General features: G+C 43.9%; 1 protein-coding gene across 10 annotated transcripts; it reads left to right on the top strand.

Annotated features, from left to right (window-relative positions):
- Positions 1-8,051: 8,051 nt before the first annotated feature.
- On the top strand, positions 8,052-20,318 carry LOC106564374 (uncharacterized). Of its 10 annotated transcripts, none has more exons than XM_045709137.1 (12): positions 8,052-8,401; positions 8,609-8,795; positions 9,565-9,740; positions 13,237-13,420; positions 13,656-13,733; positions 16,981-17,253; positions 17,525-17,821; positions 18,239-18,340; positions 18,757-18,787; positions 18,908-19,013; positions 19,214-19,279; positions 19,422-20,318. In XM_045709137.1, exons 4-12 carry the CDS (start codon positions 13,360-13,362, stop codon positions 19,509-19,511), a joined length of 1,104 nt encoding a protein of 367 aa, XP_045565093.1. In that variant the 5' UTR covers positions 8,052-8,401; positions 8,609-8,795; positions 9,565-9,740; positions 13,237-13,359; the 3' UTR covers positions 19,512-20,318. The 10 variants fall into 10 exon arrangements, 9 of the variants coding, with proteins under 9 accessions (XP_045565093.1, XP_045565074.1, XP_045565116.1 ...); XR_006762290.1 differs by having other exon boundaries at positions 8,056-8,401; positions 17,519-17,821; positions 18,908-19,012; positions 19,089-19,279; XM_045709118.1 differs by having other exon boundaries at positions 8,056-8,401; positions 9,570-9,740; positions 17,519-17,821.
- The last annotated feature ends 5,257 nt before the right edge of the window (positions 20,319-25,575 follow it).

The raw sequence follows: 25,575 nt of genomic DNA, 5'->3' as shown, positions 1-25,575 counted from the left end.
CTTACATTACTCATATCATATGTATACACTGTATTTTATATCATCTATTGCACCTTGCCTATGCCGCTCGGCCATCGCTCATCCATATACACTGCTCAAAAAAATAAAGGGAACACTTAAACAACCCAATGTAACTCCAAGTCAATCACACTTCTGTGAAATCAAACTGTCCACTTAGGAAGCAACACTAATTGACAATAAATTTCACATGCTGTTGTGCAAATGGAATAGACAACAGGTGGAAATTATAGGCAATTAGCAAGACACCCCCAATAAAGGAGTGGTTCTGCAGGTGGGGACCACAGACCACTTCTCAGTTCCTATGCTTCCTGGCTGATGTTTTGGTCACTTTTGAATGCTGGCGGTGCTTTCACTCTAGTGGTAGCATGAGACTGAGTCTACAACCCACACAAGTGGCTCAGGTAGTGCAGCTCATCCAGGATGGCACATCAATGCGAGCTGTGGCAAGAAGGTTTGCTGTGTCTGTCAGCGTAGTGTCCAGAGCATGGAGGCGCTACCAGGAGACAGGCCAGTACATGAGGAGACGTGGAGGAGGCCGTAGGAGGGCAACAACCCAGCAGCAGGACCGCTACCTCCGCCTTTGTCCAAGGAGGAGCAGGAGAAGCACAGCCAGAGCCCTGCAAAATGACCTCCAGCAGGCTACAAATGTGCATGTGTCTGCTCAAACGGTCAGAAACAGACTCCATGAGGGTGGTATGAGGGCCCTACGTCCACAGGTGGGGGTGGTGCTTACAGCCCAACACCATGCAGGACGTTTGGCATTTCCCAGAGAACACCAAGGTTGGCAAATTTGCCACTGGCGCCCTGTGCTCTTCACAGATGAAAGCAGGTTCACACTGAGCATGTGACAGACGTGACAGAGTCTGGAGATGCCGTGGAGAACGTTCTGCTGCCTGCAACATCCTCCAGCATGACCGGTTTGGCGGTGGGTCAGTCATGGTGTGGGGTGGCATTTCTTTGGGGGGCCGCACAGCCCTCCATGTGCTCGCCAGAGGTAGCCTGACTGCCATTAGGTACCGAGATGAGATCCTCAGACCCCTTGTGAGACCAATTGCTGGTGCGGTTGGCCCTGGGTTCCTCCTAATGCAAGACAATGCTAGACCTCATGTGGCTGGAGTGTGTCAGCAGTTCCTGCAAGAGGAAGGCATTGATGCTATGGACTGGCCCGCCCGTTCCCCAGACCTGAATCCAATTGAGCACATCTGGGACATCATGTCTCGCTCCATCCACCAATGCCACATTGCACCACAGACTGTCCAGGAGTTAGCGGATGCTTTAGTCCAGGTCTGGGAGGAGATCCCTCAGGAGACCATCCGCCACCTCATCAGGAGCATGCCCAGGTGTTGTAGGGAGGTCATACAGGCACATGGAGGCCAAACACACTACTGAGCCTCATTTTGACTTGTTTTAAGGACATTACATCAAAGTTGGATCAGCCTGTAGTGTGGTTTTCCACTTTAATTTTGAGTGTGACTCCAAATCCAGACCTCCATGGGTTGATAAATTGGATTTCCATTGATTATTTTTGTGTGATTTTGTTGTCAGCACATTCAACTATGTAAAGAAAAAAGTATTCAGATCTAGGATGTGTTGCTTAAGTGTTCCCTTTATTTTTTTGAGCAGTATATTTACATTTTACATTTACATTTAAGTCATTTAGCAGACGCTCTTATCCAGAGCGACTTACAAATTGGTGGATTCACCTTATGATATCCAGTGGAACAACCACTTTTCAATAGTGCATCTAAATCTTTTAAGGGGGGGCGCAGTGCCCTTGTTTGGGTGTAGGGCCTGATCAGAGCCTGAAGGTACGGAGGTGCCGTTCCCCTCACAGCTCCGTAGGCAAGCACCATGGTCTTGTAGCGGATGCGAGCTTCAACAGGAAGCCAGTGGAGAGAGCGGAGGAGCGGGGTGACGTGAGAGAACTTGGGAAGGTTGAACACCAGACGGGCTGCGGCGTTCTGGATGAGATGTAGGGGTTTAATGGCACAGGCAGGGAGCCCAGCCAACAGCGAGTTGCAGTAATCCAGATGGGAGATGACAAGTGCCTGGATTAGGACCTGCGCCGCTTCCTGTGTGAGGCAGGGTCGTACTCTGCGAATGTTGTAGAGCATGAACCTACAGGATCGGGTCACCGCCTTGATGTTAGTAGAGAACGACAGGGTGTTGTCCAGGGTCACGCCAAGGTTCTTAGCACTCTGGGAGGAGGACACAATGGAGTTGTCAACCGTGATGGCGAGATCATGGAACGGGCAGTCCTTCCCCAGGAGGAAGAGCAGCTCCGTCTTGCCGGGGTTCAGCTTGAGGTGGTGATCCGTCATCCACACTGATATGTCTGCCAGACATGCAGAGATGCGATTCGCCACCTGGTTATCAGAAGGGGGAAAGGAGAAGATTAATTGTGTGTCGTCTGCATAGCAATGATAGGAGAGACCATGTGAGGATATGACAGAGCCAAGTGACTTGGTGTATAGCGAGAATAGGAGAGGGCCTAGAACAGAGCCCTGGGGGACACCAGTGGTGAGAGCACGTGGTGCGGAGACAGATTCTCGCCACGCCACCTGGTAGGAGCGACCTGTCAGGTAGGACGCAATCCAAGCGTGGGCCGCGCCGGAGATGCCCAACTCGGAGAGGGTGGAGAGGAGGATCTGATGGTTCACCGTATCAAAGGCAGCAGATAGGTCTAGGAGGATGAGAGCAGAGGAGAGAGAGTTAGCTTTAGCAGTGCGGAGAGCCTCCGTGACACAGAGAAGAGCAGTCTCAGTTGAATGACCAGTCTTGAAACCTGATTGATTTGGATCAAGAAGGTCATTCTGAGAGAGATAGCAGGAGAGCTGGCCAAGGACGGCACGTTCAAGAGTTTTGGAGAGAAAAGAAAGAAGGGATACTGGTCTGTAGTTGTTGACTTCGGAGGGATCGAGTGTAGGTCTTTTCAGAAGGGGTGCAACTCTCGCTCTCTTGAAGACGGAAGGGACGTAGCCAGCGGTCAAGGATGAGTTGATGAGCGAGGTGAGGTAAGGGAGAAGGTCTCCGGAAATGGTCTGGAGAAGAGAGGAGGGGATAGGGTCAAGCGGGCAGGTTGTTGGGCGGCCGGCCGTCACAAGACGCGAGATTTCATCTGGAGAGAGAGGGGAGAAAGAGGTCAAAGCACAGAGTAGGGCAGTGTGAGCAGGACCAGCGGTGTCGTTTGACTTAGCAAACGAGGATCGGATGTCGTCAACCTTCTTTTCAAAATGGTTGACGAAGTCATCGCAGAGATGGAGGAGGGGGGGGGGAGGGGGAGGAGGATTCAGGAGGGAGGAGAAGGTGGCAAAGAGCTTCCTAGGGTTAGAGGCAGATGCTTGGAATTTAGAGTGGTAGAAAGTGGCTTTAGCAGCAGAGACAGAAGAGGAAAATGTAGAGAGGAGGGAGTGAAAGGACGCCAGGTCCGCAGGGAGGCGAGTTTTCCTCCATTTCCGCTCAGCTGCCCGGAGCCCTGTTCTGTGAGCTCGCAATGAGTTGTCGAGCCACGGAGCAGGAGGGGAGGACCGAGCCGGCCTGGAGGATAGGGGACATAGAGAATCAAAGGATGCAGAAAGGGAGGAGAGGAGGGTTGAGGAGGCAGAATCAGGGGATAGGTTGGAGAAGGTTTGAGCAGAGGGAAGAGATGATAGGATGGAAGAGGAGAGAGTAGCGGGAGAGAGAGAGCGCAGGTTGGGACGGCGCAATACCATCCGAGTAGGGGCAGAGTGAGAAGTGTTGGATGAGAGCGAGAGGGAAAAGGATACACGGTAGTGGTCGGAGACTTGGAGGGGAGTTGCAATGAGATTAGTGGACGAACAGCATCTAGTAAAGATGAGGTCAAGCATATTGCCTGCCTTGTGAGTAGGGGGGGAAGGTGAGAGGGTGAGGTCAAAAGAGGAGAGGAGTGGAAAGAAGGAGGCAGAGAGGAATGAGTCAAAGGTAGACGTGTGGAGGTTAAAGTCACCCAGAACTGTGAGAGGTGAGCCATCCTCAGGAAAGGAACTTATCAAGACGTCAAGCTCATTGATGAACTCTCCAAGGGAACCTGGAGGGCGATAAGGATGTTAAGCTTGAAAGGGGTGGTAACTGTGACAGCATGGAATTCAAATGAGGAGATAGACAGATGGGTCAGGGGAGAAAGAGAGAATGTCCACTTGGGAGAGATGAGGATTCCAGTGCCACCACCCGCTGGCCAGATGCTCTCGGGGTATGCGAGAACACGTGGGCAGACGAGGAGAGAGCAGTAGGAGTAGCAGTGTTATCTGTGGTAATCCATGTTTCCGTCAGTGCCAAGAAGTCGAGGTGCTGGAGGGTAGCATAGGCTGAGATGAACTCTGCCTTGTTGGCCGCAGACCGGCAGTTCCAGAGGCTGCCGGAGACCTGGAACTCCACGTGGGTCGTGCGCGCTGGGACCACCAGGTTAGAGTGGCAGCGGCCACGCGGTGTGAAGCGTTTGAGTGGCCTGTGCAGAGGGGAGAGAACAGGGATAGACAGACACATAGTTGACAGGCTACAGAAGAGGCTACGCTAATGCAAAGGAGATTGGAATGACAAGTGGGCTACACTTCTCGAATGTTCAGAAAGTTAAGCTTACGTTGCAAAAATGTTATTGACTAAAATGACGAAGATGATACAGTACTGCTGGCTGGTGAAGTAGGCTAGCTAGCAGTGGCTGCGTTGTTGACTTTGTTTGAACGTGTAGCTGGCTAGGTAACCTATTTTCGTCGCGGGGGACGAAAATAGCTGGCTAGCTAACCTCGATAATTACTCCAAACTACACAATTATCAAACTATGACAAAGTCAACTAACACTGCACTAGTCAAATCGTTCCGTTGTAATGTATTCGTTTCTACAGTGCTGCTAGTCAGTAAAGGTTGGCTAGCTAGCAGTGGGTTTGATGATGACTAGGTGTGTTGACTAAGTCTGGAGTCTGGACAACGGTGTCGCGTCGCGGCGCGGCTGGCTAGCTAACCTCGATAATTACTCTAAACTACACAATTATCTTAGATACAAAGACAGCTATGTAGCTAGCTAGCACTACACTAATCAAGTCGTTCTGTTGTAATGTAATAGTTTCTACAGTGCTGCTAGTCAGTAAAGTTTGGCTAGCTAGCAGTGGGTTAGATGATGATTTGGTGTGTTGTCTAAGTCTGGAGTCCAGACAACGGCGTCGCGTCGCGGCTGGCTAGCTAACCTCGATAATTACTCTAAACTACACAATTATCTTAGATACAAAGACAGCAAAGACAGCTATGTAGCTAGCTAGCCCTACACTAATCAAGTCGTTGTAATGTAATAGTTTCTACAGTGCTGCTAGTCGGTAGAAGTTGGCTAGTTGGCTAGCTAGCAGTGTTGACTACACAATTATCTTTGATACAAAGACGGCTATGTAGCTAGCTAAGAAAAAAATTGCTCAGATCAAACAAATCAAACCTTTGTAATGTAATGAAATGTAATATTACCTGTGGAGTGAAGCGAAGTGCGACTACCCGCTCCAAATCCGGAAGTTATGTATTTATATGTATTTATATGTACATATTCTCATTCACCCCTTTAGAGTTGTGTGTATTTGGTAGTTGTTGGGGAATTGTTGGATTACTTGTTAGATATTACTGCACTGTCGGAACTAGAAGCACAAGCATTTCATTACACTCGCATTAACATCTGCTAACCATGTGTATGTGACCAATAAAATTTGATTTGATTTATACAGTACATATGTCAGTCTTACAGTTTCATTGTCCTTATACAGTACATATGTCAGTCTTACAGTTTCATTGTCCTTATACTGTCACGCCCTGGCCATAGAGAGCCCTCGGGGTTCTCTATGGTGTTTTAGGTCAGGGTGTCACGTCCTGGCCAGTATAAGGGTTAATTGTCATTGTAGTTTGGTCAGAACGTGGCAGAGGGTATTCGTTTTATGTGGTTCGGGGTGGTGTGTTTGTTGAAGGGGCATTTGATTTAAGTATTCCGGGGTGTTTGGGCACTGTTTGATATTCATGTTATCTATGTTTAGTCTAGTGAGTCTGTTTCTATGTTTGGTTAATTGGGGTTGGGACTCTCAGTTGAAGGCAGGTGTTGTCTATTTGCCTTTGATTGAGAGTCCCATATATTAGGGTGTGTTTGTGTTTGTCATTTGTGGGAGATTGTTCTGTGTTTAGCCTTGTGCCTTGCCAGACTGTTTTGTTGATCGTTCGTTCTTTTGTTATTTTGGTGTTCATTTTGAATTTATTAAACATCAAGATGAGCATACACATACCTGCTGCGTTTTGGTCTCATCACTACGACAACTGTGACACAGGGTGTGATTAGGGGGGTTTCTCGGTATTATATTTCTATGTTGGTGTGTGTGTATGGTTCCCAATTAGAGTCAGCTCATAATTGTTACCTCTAATTGGGGATCATACTTAGTGTGTCCTTTTTCCCACCTGCGATGTGGGATATTGTTTTGTTTTGTATGAGTGCCTATGTGCGCTACGTATTTCCCGATCGTTATATCTTTGTTATTTTGGAAGCTTCATTAAAATGTGGAACTCTACTCACGCTGTGCCTTGGTCCAATTATTCATATGACGGTCGTGACATATACAGTACATATGTCAGTCTTACAGTTTCATTATCCTTATATAGTACATGTGTAGAACAAATGATCAGATATATGGGGTATTGTGTAGGTATCACGCCCTGACCTGAGAGAGACGGTTTATTTCTCTATTTTGTTAGGTCAGGGTGTGGGGTGGGCATTCTATGTTTTGTATTTCTTTGTGTTGGGTATGGCTCCTAATCAGAGGCAGCTGTCTATCGTTGTCTCTGATTAGGAATCATACTTAGGCAGCCTTTTCCCACCTGTGTTTTGTGGGTAGTTATTTTCTGTTTTGTATTTCGTTACCTGACGGAACTGTTTGGCTTTTCGTTTTGTTTCTTTTGTTCTAGTGTTTCGTTGTTTAATAAACCATAATGAACACTTACCACGCTGCGCTTTGGTCCCCTCTCTACGACAGCCGTAACAGTAGGTATTGTAATGCAGTAGGCTACAGTTGAAACGTCCTGGTGTAGCCTGGTGTAGCTATTTCTGCCCCATGCAACACTGTTCAGGAACACTTTTTCTGTGTGACTTGTCAACTGATACAGTATCGCCTGTCTCTCTGCTTGAAATTCATCAGTTTACAGTGTATCAATGAAATTTGGATAACGAGTAGAATATATTGTTATATACAACTCAGGTATAAATATATTGTTACATACAACCCAGGTATAAATATATTGTAATATACAAAATCAGGTATAAATATATTGTTATATACAAATCAGGTATGAATATTTTGTTATACAACTCAGGTATAAATATATTGTTATACAACTTAGGTATAAATATATTGTAATATACAGTTATTACAGTTATGAAACTATATAGGTAAGCACTACTCCATTTTGGTTCAGCAGTTATCTGTTTTGAGCCGTTTGATTAAGTGATAGACAAATGTATTGTTAACAAATTACAAGAAAATCATATCAAAAGTAAAGTGAATATTGCATTTTGAAAGGCAGATACTTGAATATGTGTGCAAATTGAAAGAGTGATTTGGGGCAGTGAACAAATGACTTTGTGAATCTGTTTGTAGTACTCAGTCAATTGAATATGTGCTTAGAGTTTTGACCACGTGACATTTTGATTATCTGTTTAGAGTTTTGTACTTAAAGTTGTGAAAATGTACCACATACTTGTGAAAATTGCACCAAAGTGAAAAAAATTAACACTGTAAATTGTCTTTTCAAATGTTTTATGACTTTTTATGGAAGAATTGTTATCAATACTGAAACGATAAAAAATGTAATGCTACATCTCGTGTGTGTTAATAAAGTTGCGACATTTGAAGCATGTTGTGTTTTCGTGGAACTGCAGTTAGAGAGAGGGGGTATAAGGGAGGGGGACGGTGTATTGTACTATCAGTTCTGTGCACGTGTGTGTATCTGGAGTGGTTCTGGTGTGTGTGTGTGTGTGTGTGTGTGTGTGTCTGGAGTGGTTCTGGTGTGTGTGTCTGGTGTGTGTGTCTGGTGTGTGTGTAGTGGGGCGTGTAGGTTACTAGGTCCTAACCTTTTTTCTGTTATTTTTATCGGTCCCCACATCCTGCTCTCTCTCTCTCTATCTCTCTGTCTCCACCATTCATTCACACTCACCACCCTCCATAACCACTTTATCTGCAGTACATACACACACACAACAAATGTAAACACATTCAAACCTTTACACACACACGGATGCAAATTCCATGTCTGCTTCTTCAGTCAAAAACAAACTCAGTCAAATGGGGTTTTCTGGATAAGGAGGAAGGAGAGAAGATGACTACTCTCAGAACAACAGTAGTAGTTTTACTGGGTGAGTTGTGCTGTACTTGTTATCATGGCTTTCAGATTATTATTTTATAGAACACCAACAGTCTATCTTCTTTTTCTTCTTCTCTGAAGGTTTGTACACCTTCTGCCAGAAGACAAGTATGTTTTGTACCATTGTCTAAGTTGTGTGTGTGTGTGTTTCTGAGTGTGTCTGACTGTGTTGGATACCCCCGTCCCATCCCCGTCCCAGGAGCCTCAGTCCTAGGAGCCTCAGTCCTAGGAGCCTCAGTCCAAGGAGCCTCAGTCCCAGGAGCCTCAGTCCTAGGCAGACCGTTGCTGTACGGCCCCTCAACAGCCCTACAGAAGACTGTTGAAGAATTCCAGTGTGAAGTGCTGCATTACCCTAAAGAAGAGTCCATCCTCTACCAGCTATTCAGGTGGGTGTTGCTGTATTGTAGGGAATTCAAGGGGTAGCCTGACCGAGACTCAAACGACTGTCAACCCAAAACCTTAGTTGTTACGCCAAAAGATCCTTTTCCGAACCTCTTGACCAGCTTGCTAAGTGTTTGGTTAAGATCGCTACAATATCTACCTCAAGACCCTAAATACTGGAGATCTGACAGGAGGTGTTGTCAATATGAATATATCAGTAGGCAAGTAGGCTAATCAATCCAATGCAGTGCCTAGGGGGTAGGGTTCTAGGGGTCAATTTGAAACTCACATGAGACAAGACCTTAAAGATGCACTATGCAGAAATCGCTCCGCCATTTCCTGGTTGTTAAAATTTGAATAGTTCGCCTAATTTCAGTTTATGTGACAAAACATGCATGTATAGTGTTGAGAATTCTTGTACCATCTAAACCGCTGTGAAATATCTTTTCCATAACCAATATAGTATTTTCTGCTGTTTGAAGCTGGTGTACAAAATTGAAAGTAAAAGATGCAAAAACAAAACTTAAGAACGGGAAGCATAGAAATAGCATACATAGAACAGAGCTACCACTTCTGAGACTGGCTTTTAATGAGGATTACAGATCTATAACTCACATTTCTATGTGAATTTGGTTGGGTCGCCCCCAAAAAGTTACATATTGCAGCTTTAAGGTTCTACAGAGCCCTGTCAATAAAATGCCATGTAAACAACACAATAAAATATACATTTTACCACTGTTATGTATCCAATCCATTACTGTAATCTGTCCTCAGGGAAGGTGACCGGTCCAAGACCTTAGGCTTCTACAGCGCTCTGTCTGGTGAGATGGCCAATTTCCCTCTGTTCATCACTGCTTCCTACGAGGGCTACATGGTGTGTGTAGCCAGCGTCCAGAACAACACAGTAATACAACCCACCGTCAGTGAAAGACACCACCTCAGAGTAGTCGGTGAGTCGTAGGCCCTGTATTAATACTTTTGTTTTGTTCTGGAAGAATTAGCGTCGGAGGGAATGGCTGCCATTTTACGGGCTCCTAACCAGTTGTGTGTTTTCGCATTGTTTGTAACTTATTTTGTACATAATGTTGATGCTACTGTCTCTTATGACCGAAAATAGCTTCTGGATAGAAGAACAGTGATTACTCACCTCAAACTGGACAAAGATTATTTTCTTTAATGAGTCTGAAGCGAAAGATATAATGTTTCTCCCAGACAAGGCTCAAATCCCCTTCATTCACATGAAGAAAATAAGGAAATACAGGGGGCGGAGATCAGGGTGCTTTGTGAGAATTCGTCGGTGAGTGGGTAACCCGCCTCTACAATCCGTTCTATTAGACAACGTGCAATCACTGGAGAATAAACTGGAAAAGCTCAGTTTGAGACTATCCTACCAATGGGACATTAAAAACTGTAATATCTTATGTTTCACCATGAATGACGACACGGATAATATACAGTTAGCTTGGTTTTCCGTGCATCGGCAGGACAGAACAGCTACGTCCGGTAAGACGAGGGGTGGGGGTGTGTGTCAGTAACAGCTGGGGTGCAATGTCTAATATTAAGGTAATCTCAAGGTATTGCTGAAGTAGAGTACCTTATGATAAGCTGTAGACCACACCATCTACCAAGACAGTTTTCAGCTATATTTTTCGTTGCCGTCTATTTACCACCACAAACTGACGCTGGCACTAACACCACACTCAACGAGATGTATAAGTCCATAAGCAAAGAACAAAATGCTCATCCAGAAGCTCATCCTAGTGGCCGGGGACTTTAACAGACAAACTTAAATACGTTTTACATCATTTCTACCAGCATGTCACATGTGCAACCAGAGGAAAAAAACTCTAGACCACAGACTGTCTGCAATAGGTTGAGAGAGGCTGGACGGAGGGCCTGTAGGCCTGTTGTAAGGCAGGTCCTCACCAGACATCACCAGCAACAATGTCGCCTATGGGCACAAACCCACCATTGCTGGACCAGACCGGACTGGCAAAAAGTGCTCTTCACTGACGAGTTGCGGTTTTGTCTCACCAGGGGTGATGGTCGGATTCGTCGAAGGAATTAGCGTTACAGTGTCGTGTCTTTGGGTACCATTAAACGGAAGACATGTTTATCAATTAACTCCCTGTAATTATTATCACGCGATTAAACTGATTAATCGTTTAATTGTAATTAACTAGGAGATCGGGGCACCAAGGAGAATATTCAGATTACAAAGTTATAATTTTCCTAACATAACTTTCCTATATTATTATATAGGCCGATTATCTTCTGGTTTAAATGGTGTATTTTACCTCTAGTCCAGTCTCATTCCAAACGTCGTAAATTGTTGTATCTGCACGAACCCAGTCTTTACTAAAATCATCCATACATCAATTGTCTTAAAATCATTTATTTACTACACTAAGTAATTAACAGAAAAACATACAAACAGTAATTATCGTCACAAAGGATTGGTAGAGGAATGTGCCCTTGTGGGCTAAACAGGCAGGTCGGCCTGTTGAACAATGGGTCATAAACGGTCTGCTGAGAAGTTGCACAGAGTTCATTAATATTAACAATTGACGGCTCACTCATTCGGGAACAATTGCAATCAATATATATTTACGCTCAGTGTGTCGTCGTGATCCTTGTTCGAGAGTTCTGTTCTGTTGGGGAGTTTTGTCCGCGTTCTCTCTCTCTCTCTCTCTCTCGGTTAGAATGGATCTTTCAGAGCGACATTCATTAATGTCGTCATAGAATGGTTGTTTCGTTGGTCTTCGCGTTCGATGATATAATTTACTTAGCTGCAGACTAATAATTAATATCAAAGACTTGTTCTTATTCTGTCGGTATCAATAGTCTAAAAGTTAACCACGTGGTATGGTTCACTTTCAGTAGAGGAATTGGAAGGTAAAACCTATTAGCCATGAGTGGAGGCCTGGTCTGAAGAAATGTAAATCAGGGGGTGTTTTATAGTGCCCATAGAACAGGCTTGTCAAATGATGCCTGGTCCTGTATGTGTCCCTGGGGCGTGCCTATGACTGAGTTAGATTTGGTTACAGAAATACAATTCTATCACATTACATCAGTACATAGCATCTCAATGTCTTACAAAAGCTTTATCCTTATTAATACATTCTATACAACCATTATGATGCTATTATATAAACAGTTTTATGGTAATATGGCTATATTGTCTCTTCTGAGTATCACAAAATTGTACCAAGCGGATCAGTTCGTAGCTGGATTCTTCACCAATCTTCCATACCTTCTTCAGCACACACAAAATGTCGCTTGGCTCTCCAATTCTATGAGTTGGAAGAATTTCCTGTGTCTCTCTATGGGCCATGTGGCCAGAGACTCTCCTGGAATTTTAGAGTTTTTACAACCCTTTACACACAGGGTGGATTGGGGGGGGAGTCAACTGTCCTCCCTGTACCAAAAGAGGCCAACGTCATGACAACAGCGAGGTCTGTACTCTGGAGCGGAATCAATTTGGAGGTGGAGGGTCGGTCATGGTCTGGGGCGGTGTGTCACAGCATCATCGGACTGAGCTTGTTTTCATTGCAGGCAATCTCAATGTGGTGTGTTACAGGGAAGACATCCTCCTCCCTCATGTGGTACCCTTCCCGCAGGCTCATCCTGACATGACCCTCCAGCATGACAATGCCACCAGCCATACTGCTCGTTCTGTGTGTGATTCCCTGCAAGACAGGAATGTCAGTGTTCTGCCATGGCCAGCGAAGAGCTCGGATCTCAATCCCATTGAGTACGTCTGGGACCTATTGGATCGGAGGGTGAGGGCTAGGGCCATTCCCCCCAGAAATGTCCGGGAACTAGCAGGTGCCTTGGTGGAAGAGTGGGGTAACATCTCACAGCAAGACCTGGCAAATCTGGTGCAGTCCATGAGGAGGAGATGCACTGCAGTACTTAACGCAGCTGGTGGCCACACGAGATACTGACTGTTACTTTTGATTTTGACCCCCCCTTCGTTCAGGGACATATTATTCCATTTCTGTTAGTCACATGTCTGTGGAACTTGTTCAGTTTATGTCTCAGTTGTTGAATCTTATGTTCATACAAATATTTACACGTTAACTTTGCTGAAAATAAACGCAGTTGACAGTGAGAGGACGTTTCTTTTTTTGCTGCGTTTACAATGTCTTCATAGAAATACAATTTCCTCATAGAACTACAATTTCCTCATAGGACTAGAATGTACTCATAGAACTAGAATGTACTCATAGAACTAGAATGTACTCATAGAACTTGAATGTCCTCAGATAATTCAAATGTCTTCATAGAACTACAATGTCCTCATAGAATTTGAATGTCTTTATACAATTACAATGTCTTAATAGAATAAAATGTTTTCATAGATCTAAAATGCCCTCCTAGAATTAGCACACAACATTATCAGATTCTATGGTGCTAAGAATGGTTCTATGTGTTCTCCCACAGACCCAGTCAACGGTGCAGAGGTTGTAGTCCAATCAGGGTCTGTGGAGTTCTACGAAGGGAAGCCACTGTCCCTACGTTGTAACATCACAAAAGGGAACCACGTCTCCTACCATTGGCTGGTGGATGGGAAGCCCCTCCCCCTGTCTCCTTTACACAATCAGACACAGGAACTCTTCATCTACAGGTACTGTATTGTGGATGGTCTGTTATTACTGGGCTGTCTGGTCTGTCTGTCTTGTGTTTGTCTTTCAGAGGTTCACTTTTGCACACCTGAAGATTAACTGATATATTTATTGACAAATACACCATTCTAGTCACATAGATCTTCGTCAATGTTTTATTATTTAGCTTCTTGAAAATATGTGAAAACTCACTGGAAATATTGTTGACAATAGCTGTATTTGTATGCACTACTACAGGATGGTGCCCCAGGACAACTTTACCAAGGTCTACTCCTCCAGGAGCACTGCCAAGGTCATCAAGGTCAAAAGTCAGAGGTCAGGGGTAATTTGTATCACATAATTATGGAGTAGGGTGAAGTTGCCCCTAGATGCTGATCTTGAGTCAGTTTAGCATTTTCCACACTAATGCTTAAGGTTAGGCTTGGGGGAGGGGAAGCTGATCCTAAATCTGTACCTAGGGGATACTCATAGAGATAGATAGAGGGCTCTAGTGCCCCAAAAAACGTTTTAGCATGGGCAGCAACATAGAGGAATTTCACCATTTTGAATTAGTCAACTGGGTGGGACTTCCTATGGGTTAAGGAAGGATCACATAATTCCATCCGGGTCATCAGGAGGGATCAGCCAATGAATTTTGCTCATGAGCAAACATTCCATAACTGCAGCTGACAGTATATCACCAACCTTCGCTTTATACCTGTTCAAACAACACACTCCAGGTGGCAGGATGTACCCTTTCAGCTTGTTTACCAAGTCATAGGAGTAGTAGAAGAAGAAAATGGACTACTTCAAAATGGAGATGCCCTCAATGGTGCTGCCTGTGCTTTCACAGATGTCATAATGGAACAGATACAAAGAAGAGTCCTCTATTATTCTTTATGGCAGTGGTTCTCAACCTTTTTGGTTACTGTACCACCAACTGAATTTTGCTCTGCCCGTAGTAGCCCTCATGTGCATTTTACCAGCAGGCCTGCGGTCTCATCAGTCTTGCCAAGTACCCCCAGAGGTCCTAGTACCTGTCACGTCCTGACCAGTAAAGGGGTTATTTGTTATTGTAGTTTGGTCAGGACTTGGCAGGGGGTGTTTGTTTAGAGTGTTCCGGGGTTTTTGGTCTATGTTCTAGGTTAGTGTTTTTCTATGTTCAGCCTAGTTTTTCTACTTTTATGTTTAGGGTTTGTTGATTGACCTTCAATTGGAGGCAGCTGTTCCTCGTTGCCTCTGATTGAAGGTCCTATGTATAGGGGTGTTTGTGCTATGGGGGTTTGTGGGTAGTTGTCTCCTGTTTTGTGTCTGTGCACCTGACAGGACTGTTTAGTGTCGTTTGTTGTTTTGTATACGTGATTTGTTTGTTTTTCCTTCTTTTGATTTAATAAAGAAGATGAGTATACACGTTCCCGCTGCACCTTGGTCCAATCCTTATGATGCCCGTTACAGTACCCCTGGTTGGGATCCACTGTTCTATGGGGGAACTTCACCCCGGAGCTAGAATCAGGGTGGCATGCGCGGGCCAACTGGCAAGTGTCCTCACTGACATTTTCAACCTCTCCCTGACCTAGTCTGTAATACCTACAGTGTACATGTTTCAAGCAGACCACCATAGTCCCTGTGCCCAAGAAAGCGACGGTAACCTTCCTAAATGACTACCGCCCCGTAGCACTCATGTTGGTAGCCATGAAGTGCTTTGAAAGGCTGGTCATGGCTCACATCAACACCATCATCCTGGAAACCCTAGACCCACTCCAATTTGCATACCGCCCCAACAGATCCACAGATGACGCAATCTCCATCGCACCCAACACTGTGCTTTCCCACCTCGACAACGTTGAGACAGCTTATAGGGAGGAGGTCAGAGACCTGGCCGTGTGGTGCCAGGACAACAACCTCTCCCTCAACATGAGCAAGACAAAGGAGATGATCGTGGACTACAGGAAAAGAAGGACCGAGCACACCCTCATTCACATCGACGGGGCTGTAGTGGAGCAGGTTGAGAGTTTCACGTTCCTTTCTGTCCACATCACTATGCATAGTCACTTTACCCCTGCCTATATGGACAAATGACCTCGACTAACCTTTACCCCTGCAACCCCTGCACATTGACTCTATATCGATACCACCTGTATATGGCCTTGTTATTGTTATTTTATTGTGTTACTTTTGTTTTTATTTTTTACTTTAGTTTATTTAGTAAATATTTTATTAACTCTATTTTCTCACAACTGCATTGTTGGTTAAGGACTTGTCAGTAAGTATTTCACTGTAAGGTGTTGTACACCTGTTGTATTCAGCGCATGTGACAAATATCATTTTATTTGATTTTATTTGATGGGGTTAAACAACCCCCCTCCTGTAATTCCCACAGAAACCACTTGATGTTACCAACATTTTTTAACACTTTCCCTGGATATCGCTAGTCTTTCCCTGGATATCACTAGTCTTTCCCTGGATATCGCTAGTCTTTCCCTGGATATCACTAGTCTTTCCCTGGATATCGCTAGTCTTTCCCTGGATATCATTAGTCTTGCTCAAATAAAAATGTCATCTGTCTAACCACAACTGTTTAAGTCAATCCACTAAAACAATTTTCAGGTAATATTTTCCTCATTTAGCAAAAATTATTTATTTAATCTAATGAATTAGATCTATAAACATTCTATATACACACTGAGCGTACAAAACATTAGGAACACCTGTTCTTTCCATTAAATAAGTTGTACATTTTCCTGTGTGGCTCAGCAAGTAGAGCTTGGCGCTTGCAATGCCAGGGTTGTGGATTTGATTTCCAGGGGTGACCAGTACAGAAAAGTAACCACTCACTACAGTAAGTTGCTCTGGATAAGAGCCTCTGTTAAACCACAAAACATGTAAACATAGACTGACCAGGTGAATCCAGGTGAAAGATATGATCCCTTATCAATGTCACCTGTTAAATCCACTTACATCAGTGTAGACGAAGGGGAGGAAACAGGTTAAACACCCCCCTTCTAAAGTTTCTGTTTTTATTGAAGAACACAGACGCAAAAAAATCTGCCCTCTTATTTCCCTTCAGAATGTGTTTGCCTAAGTATAGCGACAGGTAGCCTAGTGGTTAGAGTGTTGGGCCAGTAACCGGAAGGTCGCTGGTTTGAATCTCTAAACCGACTAGGTCAAAAGTCTGTCTGTGCCCTTGAGCAAGGCACTTAACCATAATTGCTCCTGTTAGTTGCTCTGGATAAGAATGTCTGGTAAAATGATAGCCAGTATGCACAAGTCTAAGTCTTACCACATGGTGCTTTTTTCTTTTAGAAAAGAGACGTTTGCATGAAGCGGGTTGTTTTCCTCCAAGTTGCCCTATCTCTCCTGTCTAGGGCAGGAGTTTTCCCTGGTCAGGTCCTGCAGTCAGGAAAACCCCACCCTGCGTATTTCTCAAAGCTCCTGACAGCTAAAATGGATTCTGTCATGTCTGTCACATATTTGTATTTTTTTAATTATTTTTGGTGAAGTCAGTGTAAGTATTTAATCAAACCCTGTATTCAGATGATATCTTGTTCAAAACTGTCTCCATCCATCCTCTCCTCTCTTTCAGAGCTTGTGTCTGAACTGGACCTCCTCTTCCTGGTACTGAAGGAAAGAGACGGGACCTACTTTGCCCTCGTCACGTGTCAATCACTCAAGGGGACTCCGCCCATCACCTTCTCCCTCTACAGCAGGTCAGAGTTCATCAGCACGGAGACGGTTGACGAGCGATTCGCCACGTTCTCTATTCCAGTGGTTCTAGATCTCCACATGGGCTTTCTACAGTGTCAGGCGGAGAACGGAGACCGGGTGGTGTATGGTCAGTGGACGGCCATGCACGTTGGTAAGTCTGTCCGTCCGTCCGTCCGTCCGTCTGTCTGTCCGACAGTCTGTTTCAAGAAAAGGATTTGACCTATAGTTCTGTTCTCAGCACTCAAGACCCGCTAGACTTATCAATACTCATACATTGAAACTCATCATTTCATGTTTGCATCCCAAATGGCATCCTTTTTCCCTACAGAGTGAAAATGTTTTTGCTCTGGTCAAAAGTAGTGCACTATGTGGGGAATAGGGTGCCATTTGTTTCGCTGAGTATATCTACCCCCCAGTTTCAGTAGGTGGAGCTGTGACAATGCACTACGACGCCGACGTGGGAGAAAGGCCCACAATGGAGAAGTTGAGGTTCTACTGTTCCGTGGAGAGGGGAACCTTTCCACAGTACCGCTGGTTCCTCAATGGAACTGTTCTAGAAGGCCGTGGAGACTTCTACTGGGTGGAGAACCAGCCGAAGCAATCCATTTTGTTGTTATCCGTGGGGAGGAGCAGTGCCGGAACGTACCATTGTGATGTGTCCAACAGCTTTGATGGCACTACGGTGATCAGCAGTGAGGAGAGGTACATCGATAAAGAAGGTTTGGTCTGAGATGAGTCTTTTCTTTTTTTCTTAAATATATTTTTATTGGATAGAGAGCGATAGCTGAAAGAGCAGTGGGCCAGATTCAAACCCATGCTGGCAGCGGTACATTGAGGCCAGATTCAAACCCATGCTGGCAGCGGTACATTGTACAAATGCTCCAGACACAGAGGCTTAAGACCATTGGACCATCCCAGGCATGAGAGTCTTTGCTTGACTGGAATTGTGTGTGTGTGTGTGTGTGTGTGTGTGTGTGTGTGTGTGTGTGTGTGTGTGTGTGTGTGTGTGTGTGTGTGAATTTTACAGACACATGGCTCTACATAAGGTCAAGGGGTTGTATGTAGTTCAATCAAAGCCTGTATTCAGATGTTTGAAGTTGTTTTTGTTTGTTTACCTCTTCTTCTTCCTCTGCCAGTGTTGAACCACCTCCCTACCGTGGTGGTGGCTGTTGTGTTCGGCTGTTTCCTCTTCCTGGTTACCTTGGTGACCACCTGTTGTTTCATTGGTCTGCTGTACCGTGAGTGTACACTGTTTTCTTTTTCTTCTCTATCTCATCTCTCACACCCCTCTCTCTCTTTTCAGTTTGTCTCTCTGTCTCTCACTCCTCTCTCTCTTTTCAGTTTGTCTCTCTGTTTCTCACATTTCTCTCTCTTTCAGTTTGTCTCTCTGTCTCGCTTTCTCCTCTCTCCCTTTTCAGTTGGTGTCTGTTATTTCTCTCTCACTCCGCTCTTTCTCTCTTTTCAGTTTGTGTCTCTCACGCTCCTCTCTCTTTTCAGTTTCTCTCTCTTTCTCTTTTCAGTTTGTCTCTGTCTCTCTCGCTCCTCTCTCTTTCTCCACTTCTCTCTCTCTCTGTACCACTCCTTAATTAAAATTACTTTTACGTGTCACAAATGAATATCTTAACTCTAACCCTGTTGCCTGTTTTTCCCACAGGGAAAAGACAGTGTCTTGTTGAAAAGTCTACGTAAGTGAATTTACTTCCCTTAACAATCTCAGCCCTGAGATCCCACCTGTTTCACCAGGCTGTATTTCCAACCACTACAGTGGCCAGATATTTATCCCTGTATTCCTCCATCTCCTACAGGCTGGATCTCAAGTTGGGTCTGGAGATGCACAACATAATGGTGTCTGATGATGAAGGGTTCCTGGGTCGCCCGTGCATTATGGTGGCCGAGGATGATAACGCAGTTGTGTGTGTGTGTGTGTGTGTGTGTGTGTGTGTGTGTGTGTGTGTGTGTGTGTGTGTGTGTGTGTGTGTGTGTGTGTGTGTGTGTGTGTGTGTGTGTGTGTGTGTGTGTGTGTGTGTGTGGAAAGATAATAAGTACATACTTCAAGTTCATTTCGAACATCCCCACAGAGTGTAACATATTCCCATTTTCTCCCAATGAAGGATGAAGAGGAATACATGGAGGATGAGGGAATGGTAAGAGCAGCCAGAATCATTGACTCAGATCAGGTAATGTAGCCTAGATCAATCAATCAATCAACTAACCGATCAATCAACCAATCAATCCATTCATCCACCCACCATTAATCAGTTAACCAATTATCAATCAATAAATGACCCAATCAATCAGACTGATGTCACTGATCCACAGGAGGAAGTAGAATCGACAGACGAGTGGCTGCAGCTACAACAGGAACTGAAGAAGACCTTGGTGGATGAAATTCCAGAAAAGAGCTTTTAAATTCTACAACTATCTAAAAAGAAGCGCTGCCTACACATTCCATCACAAAGCCCTCACCTACAGAGAGATGAACCTGGAGAAGAGTCCCCTCAGCCAGCTGGTTCTGGGGCTCTGTTCACAAACACAAACAGACCCCACAGAGTCCCAGGACAGCAACACAATTAGACTCAACCAAGTTATGACGAAGCAAAAAGATAATTATTTGACGTACTGGAAATAATCACCCCAAAAAACAGAGCAAATTAGAATGCTATCTGGCTCTAAACAGAGAGTACACAGTGGTAGAATACCTGACCACTGTGACTGACCCAAAATTATGTACAGACTCAGTGAGCATAGCCTTGCTATTGAGAAAGGCCGCTGTAGGCAGACCTGGCTCTCAAGAGAAGACGGGCTATGTGAACACTGCCCACAAAATGATTTGGAAACTGAGCTGCACTTCCTAACCTCCTGCCAAGTGTATGACCATGTTAGAGACACATATTTCCCTCAGATTACACAGATCCACAAAGAATTTGAAAACAATTTAAACATTGATGAACTCCCATATCTTCTAGGTGAAGATATGTGCCATCACAGCAGCAAGATGTGTGGCCTGTTGCCATTAGAAAAGGGCAACCAGTGCAGCACAAACAAAATTGTAAATACTACCAATACTTATGTTTATTTATCTTCCCCTACTATTCGTACTACAACTATTTGCACGTTGCTAAAACATTGTACATAGATGATAATATAACACTTGAAATGTCATTTTCAAACCTTTGTCACTGCAATGTTTACTGTTAATAGTTTTTTGTCTCCTCGCTTTTGTTTGTTGTTTATATCAGTTGCTTTGGCAATGTAAACACATGTATTCCGAGAGAGAGAGAGAGAGAGAGCAAAAAAGTATTTAGTCAGCCACCAATTGTGCAAGTTCTCCCACTTAAAAAGATGAGAGAGGCCTGTAATTTTCATCATAGGTACACGTCAACTATGACAGACAAAATGAGAAAAAAATCCAGAAAATCACATTGTAGGATTTTTAAATATAAAAAAAATAAGTATTTGGTCACCTACAAACAAGCAAGATTTCTGGCTCTCACAGACCTGTATCTTCTTTAAGAGGCTCCTCTGTCCTCCACTCGTTACCTGTATTAATGGTACCTGTTTGAACTTGTTATCAGTATAAAAGACACCTGTCCACAACCTCAAACAGTCACACTCCAAACTCCACTATGGCCAAGACCAAAGAGCTGTCAAAGGACACCAGAAACAAAATTGTAGACCTGCACCAGGCTGGGAAGACTGAATCTGCAATAGGTAAGCAGCTTGGTTTGAAGAAATCAACTGTGGGAGCAATTATTAGGAAATGGAAGACATACAAGACCACTGATAATCTCCCTCGATCTGGGGCTCCATGCAAGATCTCACCCTGTGGGGTCAAAATTATCACAAGAACGGTGAGCAAAAATCCCAGAACCACACGGGGGGACCTTGTGAATGACCTGCAGAGAGCTGGGACCAAAGTAACAAAGCCTACCATCAGTAACACACTACGCCGCCAGGGACTCAAATCCTGCAGTGCAAGACGTGTCCCCCTGCTTAAGCCAGTACATGTCCAGGCCCATCTGAAGTTTGCTAGAGAGCATTTGGATGATCCAGAAGAGGATTGGGAGAATGTCATATGGTCAGATGAAACCAAAATATAACTTTTTGGTAAAAACTCAACTCGTCGTGTTTGGAGGACAAAGAATGCTGAGTTGCATCCAAAGAACACCATACCTACTGTGAAGCATGGGGGTGGAAACATCATGCTTTGGGGCTGTTTTTCTGAAAAGGGACCAGGACGACTGATCCGTGTAAAGGAAAGAATGAATGGGGCAAAGTATCGTGAGATTTTGAGTGAAAACCTCCTTCCATCAGCAAGGGCATTGAAGATGAAACGTGGCTGGGTCTTTCAGCATGACAATGATCCCAAACACACCGCCCGGACAATAAAGGAGTGGCTTCGTAAGAAGCATTTCAAGGTCCTGGAGTGGCCTAGCCAGTCTCCAGATCTCAACCCCATAGAAAATCTTTGGAGGGAGTTGAAAGTCTGTGTTTCCCAGCGACAGCCCCAAAACATCACTGCTCTAGAGGAGATCTGCATGGAGGAATGGGCCAAAATACCAGCAACAGTGTGTGAAAACCTTGTGAAGACTTACAGAAAACGTTTGACCTGTGTCATTGCCAACAAAGGGTATATAACAAAGTATTGAGAAACTTTTGTTATTTACCAAATACTTATTTTCCACAATAATTTCCTACAATGTGATTTTCTGGATTTTTTGTCTCGTTTTGTCTGTCATAGTTGAAGTGTACCTATGATGAAAATTACAGGCCTCTCTCATCTTTTTAAGTGGGAGAACTTGCACAATTGGTGGCTGACTAAATACTTTTTTGCCCCACTGTACGTAGAGATCGTCAGAGGACAAGAGAACCATGTAGGATTAAGTGAGATTAAACAGCTCCTCCAATACATCTGCACTAAACACACACACACACACACACACACTATTGTACTAAAAGTTTACTTGTTCAATTAATAGGAATATTTATATAAATATATAACAGAAAAAATGTTAGCTGTTATTCTGTTTATCTCACTCTTAACAACTTATTAGTTAGTAGTTACTGTATTTGTGACTGCTATTCTTTCTTTTTGCAACATGAAATCACTATCAGTTAGCATGTGGAAAATTCAGGTCCTAAACTCATCAACCTTCAGACTGAAGAGTTTAACACTGGAGTTCAACACACATCATAAAGATGTTGACGTCATCATTCTGCAGGAGACATGGTGTAAGGCTGACATTGTCACTCAATGTCCCACAGGCTACAGAGAGGTAATTGTGCCATCACAGAAACACAGCTCTGTCAATGGAGGCAGAGACTCTGGAGGATTGATCATTTGGTACAAATCCCAACTACAAAATCTAATTGATCCCCTCAAAATTGGTAAATATCACATTTGGTTAAAACTAAAAAAAGAACTTGTACTGACAGAAAAAGATGTGTTCCTTTGCGCAATATATATCCCCCCCTCAGAATCACCATATTACTCAGAGGAAATCTTCCCCAGCCTTGAGGAAGAGACGTGCCATTTCCAGGCCCAGGGAAATGTGCTCATCTGTGGGGACACAAATGTGCGCACAGGAACACTACCTGATCTAACGAGCACACGAGGGGACAGCTTTATTACAGGCCATACTGTTTCTAACTGTCTTCATCTCCCCCATAGAAACAACAGTGACAGTACCGTCAACAAAAACGGAAGGGATCTGTTGCAGCTCTGTAGAAGCCTGGGTCTGTACTTTGTCAATGGTAGGTTACGGGGGGACTCTTTGGGGAGATTCACCTACTGCTCACCTCTTGGCCGCAGTACAATAGACTATATGATCACAGACATGGACCCTTTCTTTCTCAGCTCATTCACTGTCAAGCCACTAACATCTCTGTCTGATCACAGCCAAATTACATTGTTCCTCAAAAGAACAGACATGGAAACAACCACACATTCACAGCCCAGTAAGCTGTACTACATCAGAAATTCATACAGATGGGCTCAAAACAGCACAGAAGAATAACAGAAAGCAACCTGGAACCAAAATATTCAAACACTCTTAGATAACTTTCTGGATACCACATTCACTCACAGTGAAGAAGGCATCAATCTAGCAGTACGAAACATCAACTATATATTTAGGCAAACGGCAAAAGAAGCACAATTGAAATTGATAAAGAACAAAACAAAAAAGACCACAGATGACAACTGGTTTGATGCAGATTGTAAAATTATAAGGAAAAAACGTAGAACACTATCCAACCAAATAATGGTGAATTACGCCTTCATTACTGTGAGACTTTAAAACTCTAGAAACGTACACTCAGAACCAAAAAGCACAGTACAACAGCAAGCAGCTGACACTAATTGAGGAGTCCATAAACACAAACAACTTCTGGCAAAATTTGAAAAAAAAATAAACAAATTGAAATAAGATGAATTAGCGATAGAAAATGGTGACATGTGGACAACCCATTTTAAAACACTCTACAACACTGTTCAAATTGACAAAAACACAGAGATTAACGCCAAATTCATGAGAAGTTGAATGGATTAGAAAAAGCTATAAAGGACAATCAAAATCCATTGGACTCCCCAATTACTGACCAGGAGCTCTATAAGAAACTTCAGGCTCTCAAATTTAAAGAAGCATGCGGACCTGATGGCATCCTAAATGAGATGCTCATTCTCCATCCTAAATTTCAATTGGCTATATTAAAACTGTTTAATTTGATCCTGAGTGTAGATTATTTCAATGATATCTGGAATCAAGGACTCATAACCCCAATCTTTAAGAACGGAGACAAATTTGACCCTAACAATTACAGAGGCATTTGTGTGAACAGTAACCTGGGGAAGGTTTTCTGTAGTCGTATTATAAATGTAATAATTCTAAACTTCCTTAATAAGCACAATGTCTTGAGTAAAAGCCAAATTGGATTTATACCAAAACATCGCACGACTGATCATGTTTACACCCTATACACCCTGATAGATAAATATGTCCACCAAAATAATACCAAAATATACGCTTGCTTTATTGACTTCCTCAAATAATTTGATTCTATTCGGCATACAGGTCTGTTCTACAAAGTTATTGAAAGTGGTGTAGGGGGTTAAAGAATATGACATAATTAAATCAATGTATACTGGCAATACGTGCAGCATTAAAATTGGCAAGAAAATAACAGAATTCTTTAACCAGGGGCGGGGCCTTCGCCAGGGTTGCAATCTGAGCCCTGCACTCTTCAATATTTACATCAACGAATTGGCCACTATTCTAGAAATATCCTCAGCCCCTGGTGTTAGTCTCCACAATTCAGAGGTTAAATGCCTGCTCTTCGCAGATGACCTATGCCTGCTGTCACCCACAGCACATGGCCTTCAGCAGAGCCTGGACCTGCTAGAGTAGTACTGCCAGACTTGGGCCCTGGCAGTAAACCCCAAAAAGAAGAAGATCCAGAGAAGATCCAGATCTCAGGGAATTAGACCAAAGTTCTCAATTGGTACAAAATATATACAGTGGGGGAAAAAGGTATTTGATCCCCTGCTGATTTTGTACGTTTGCCCACTTACAAAGAAATGATCAGTCTATAATTTTAATGGTAGGTTTATATGAACAGCGAGAGACAGAATAACAATAAAAAAATCCTGAAAAACGCATGTCAAAAATGTTATAAAATTATTTCCATTTTAATGAGGGAAATAAGTATTTGACCCCTCTGCAAAACATGACTTAGTACTTGGTGGCAAAACCCTTGTTGGCAATCACAGAGGTCAGACGTTTCTTGTAGTTGGCCACCAGGTTTGCACACATCTCAGGAGGGAGTTTGTCCCACTCCTCTTTGCAGATCTTCTCCAAGTCATTAAGGTTTCGAGGCTGACGTTTGGTAACTCGAACCTTCAGCTCCCTCCACAGATTTTCTATGGGATTAAGGTCTGGAGACTGGCTAGGCCACTCCAGGACCTTAATGTGCTTCTTCTTGAGCCACTCCTTTGTTGCCTTGGCCGTGTGTTTTGGGTCATTGTCATGCTGGAATACCCATCCACGACCCATTTTCAATGCCCTGGCTGAGGGAAGGAGGTTCTCACCCAAGATTTGACAGTACATGGCCCCGTCAAATGATGTGGTGAAGTTGTCCTGTCCCCTTAGCAGAAAAACACCCCCAAAGCATAATGTTTCCACCTCCATGTTTGACGGTGGAGATGGTGTTCTTGGGGTCATAGGCAGCATTCCTCCTCCTCCAAACACGGCGAGTTGAGTTGATGCCAAAGAGCTCCATTTTGGTCTCATCTAACCACAACACTTTCACCAGTTGTCCTCTGAATCATTCAGATGTTCATTGGCAAACTTCAGACGGGCATGTATATGTATTCTTGAGCAGGGGAACTTGCGGGTGCTGCAGGATTGCAGTCCTTCACAGCGTAGTGTGTTACCAATTGTTTTCTTGGTGACAATGGTCCCAGCTGCCTTGAGAT

This window comes from Salmo salar, chromosome ssa02, assembly GCF_905237065.1.
Source record: "Salmo salar chromosome ssa02, Ssal_v3.1, whole genome shotgun sequence".
In the NCBI taxonomy this organism is placed as follows: Eukaryota; Metazoa; Chordata; class Actinopteri; order Salmoniformes; family Salmonidae; genus Salmo; species Salmo salar.
Note: the sequence above shows the minus strand (reverse complement) of the source record. Positions and strands in the feature narration are given on the sequence as shown.

Bases quoted from the DNA above. Each gene is read 5' to 3' on its own strand.
- LOC106564374 (XM_045709118.1), top strand. From the start codon at position 13,360: ATGGGAAGCCCCTCCCCCTGTCTCCTTTACACAATCAGACACAGGAAC. The intron at 17,254-17,518 runs GTAAGTCTGTCC...TCTACCCCCCAG, and splicing joins GTGGACGGCCATGCACGTTG to TTTCAGTAGGTGGAGCTGTG. The intron at 19,280-19,421 runs GTAATGTAGCCT...ACTGATCCACAG, and splicing joins GAATCATTGACTCAGATCAG to GAGGAAGTAGAATCGACAGA.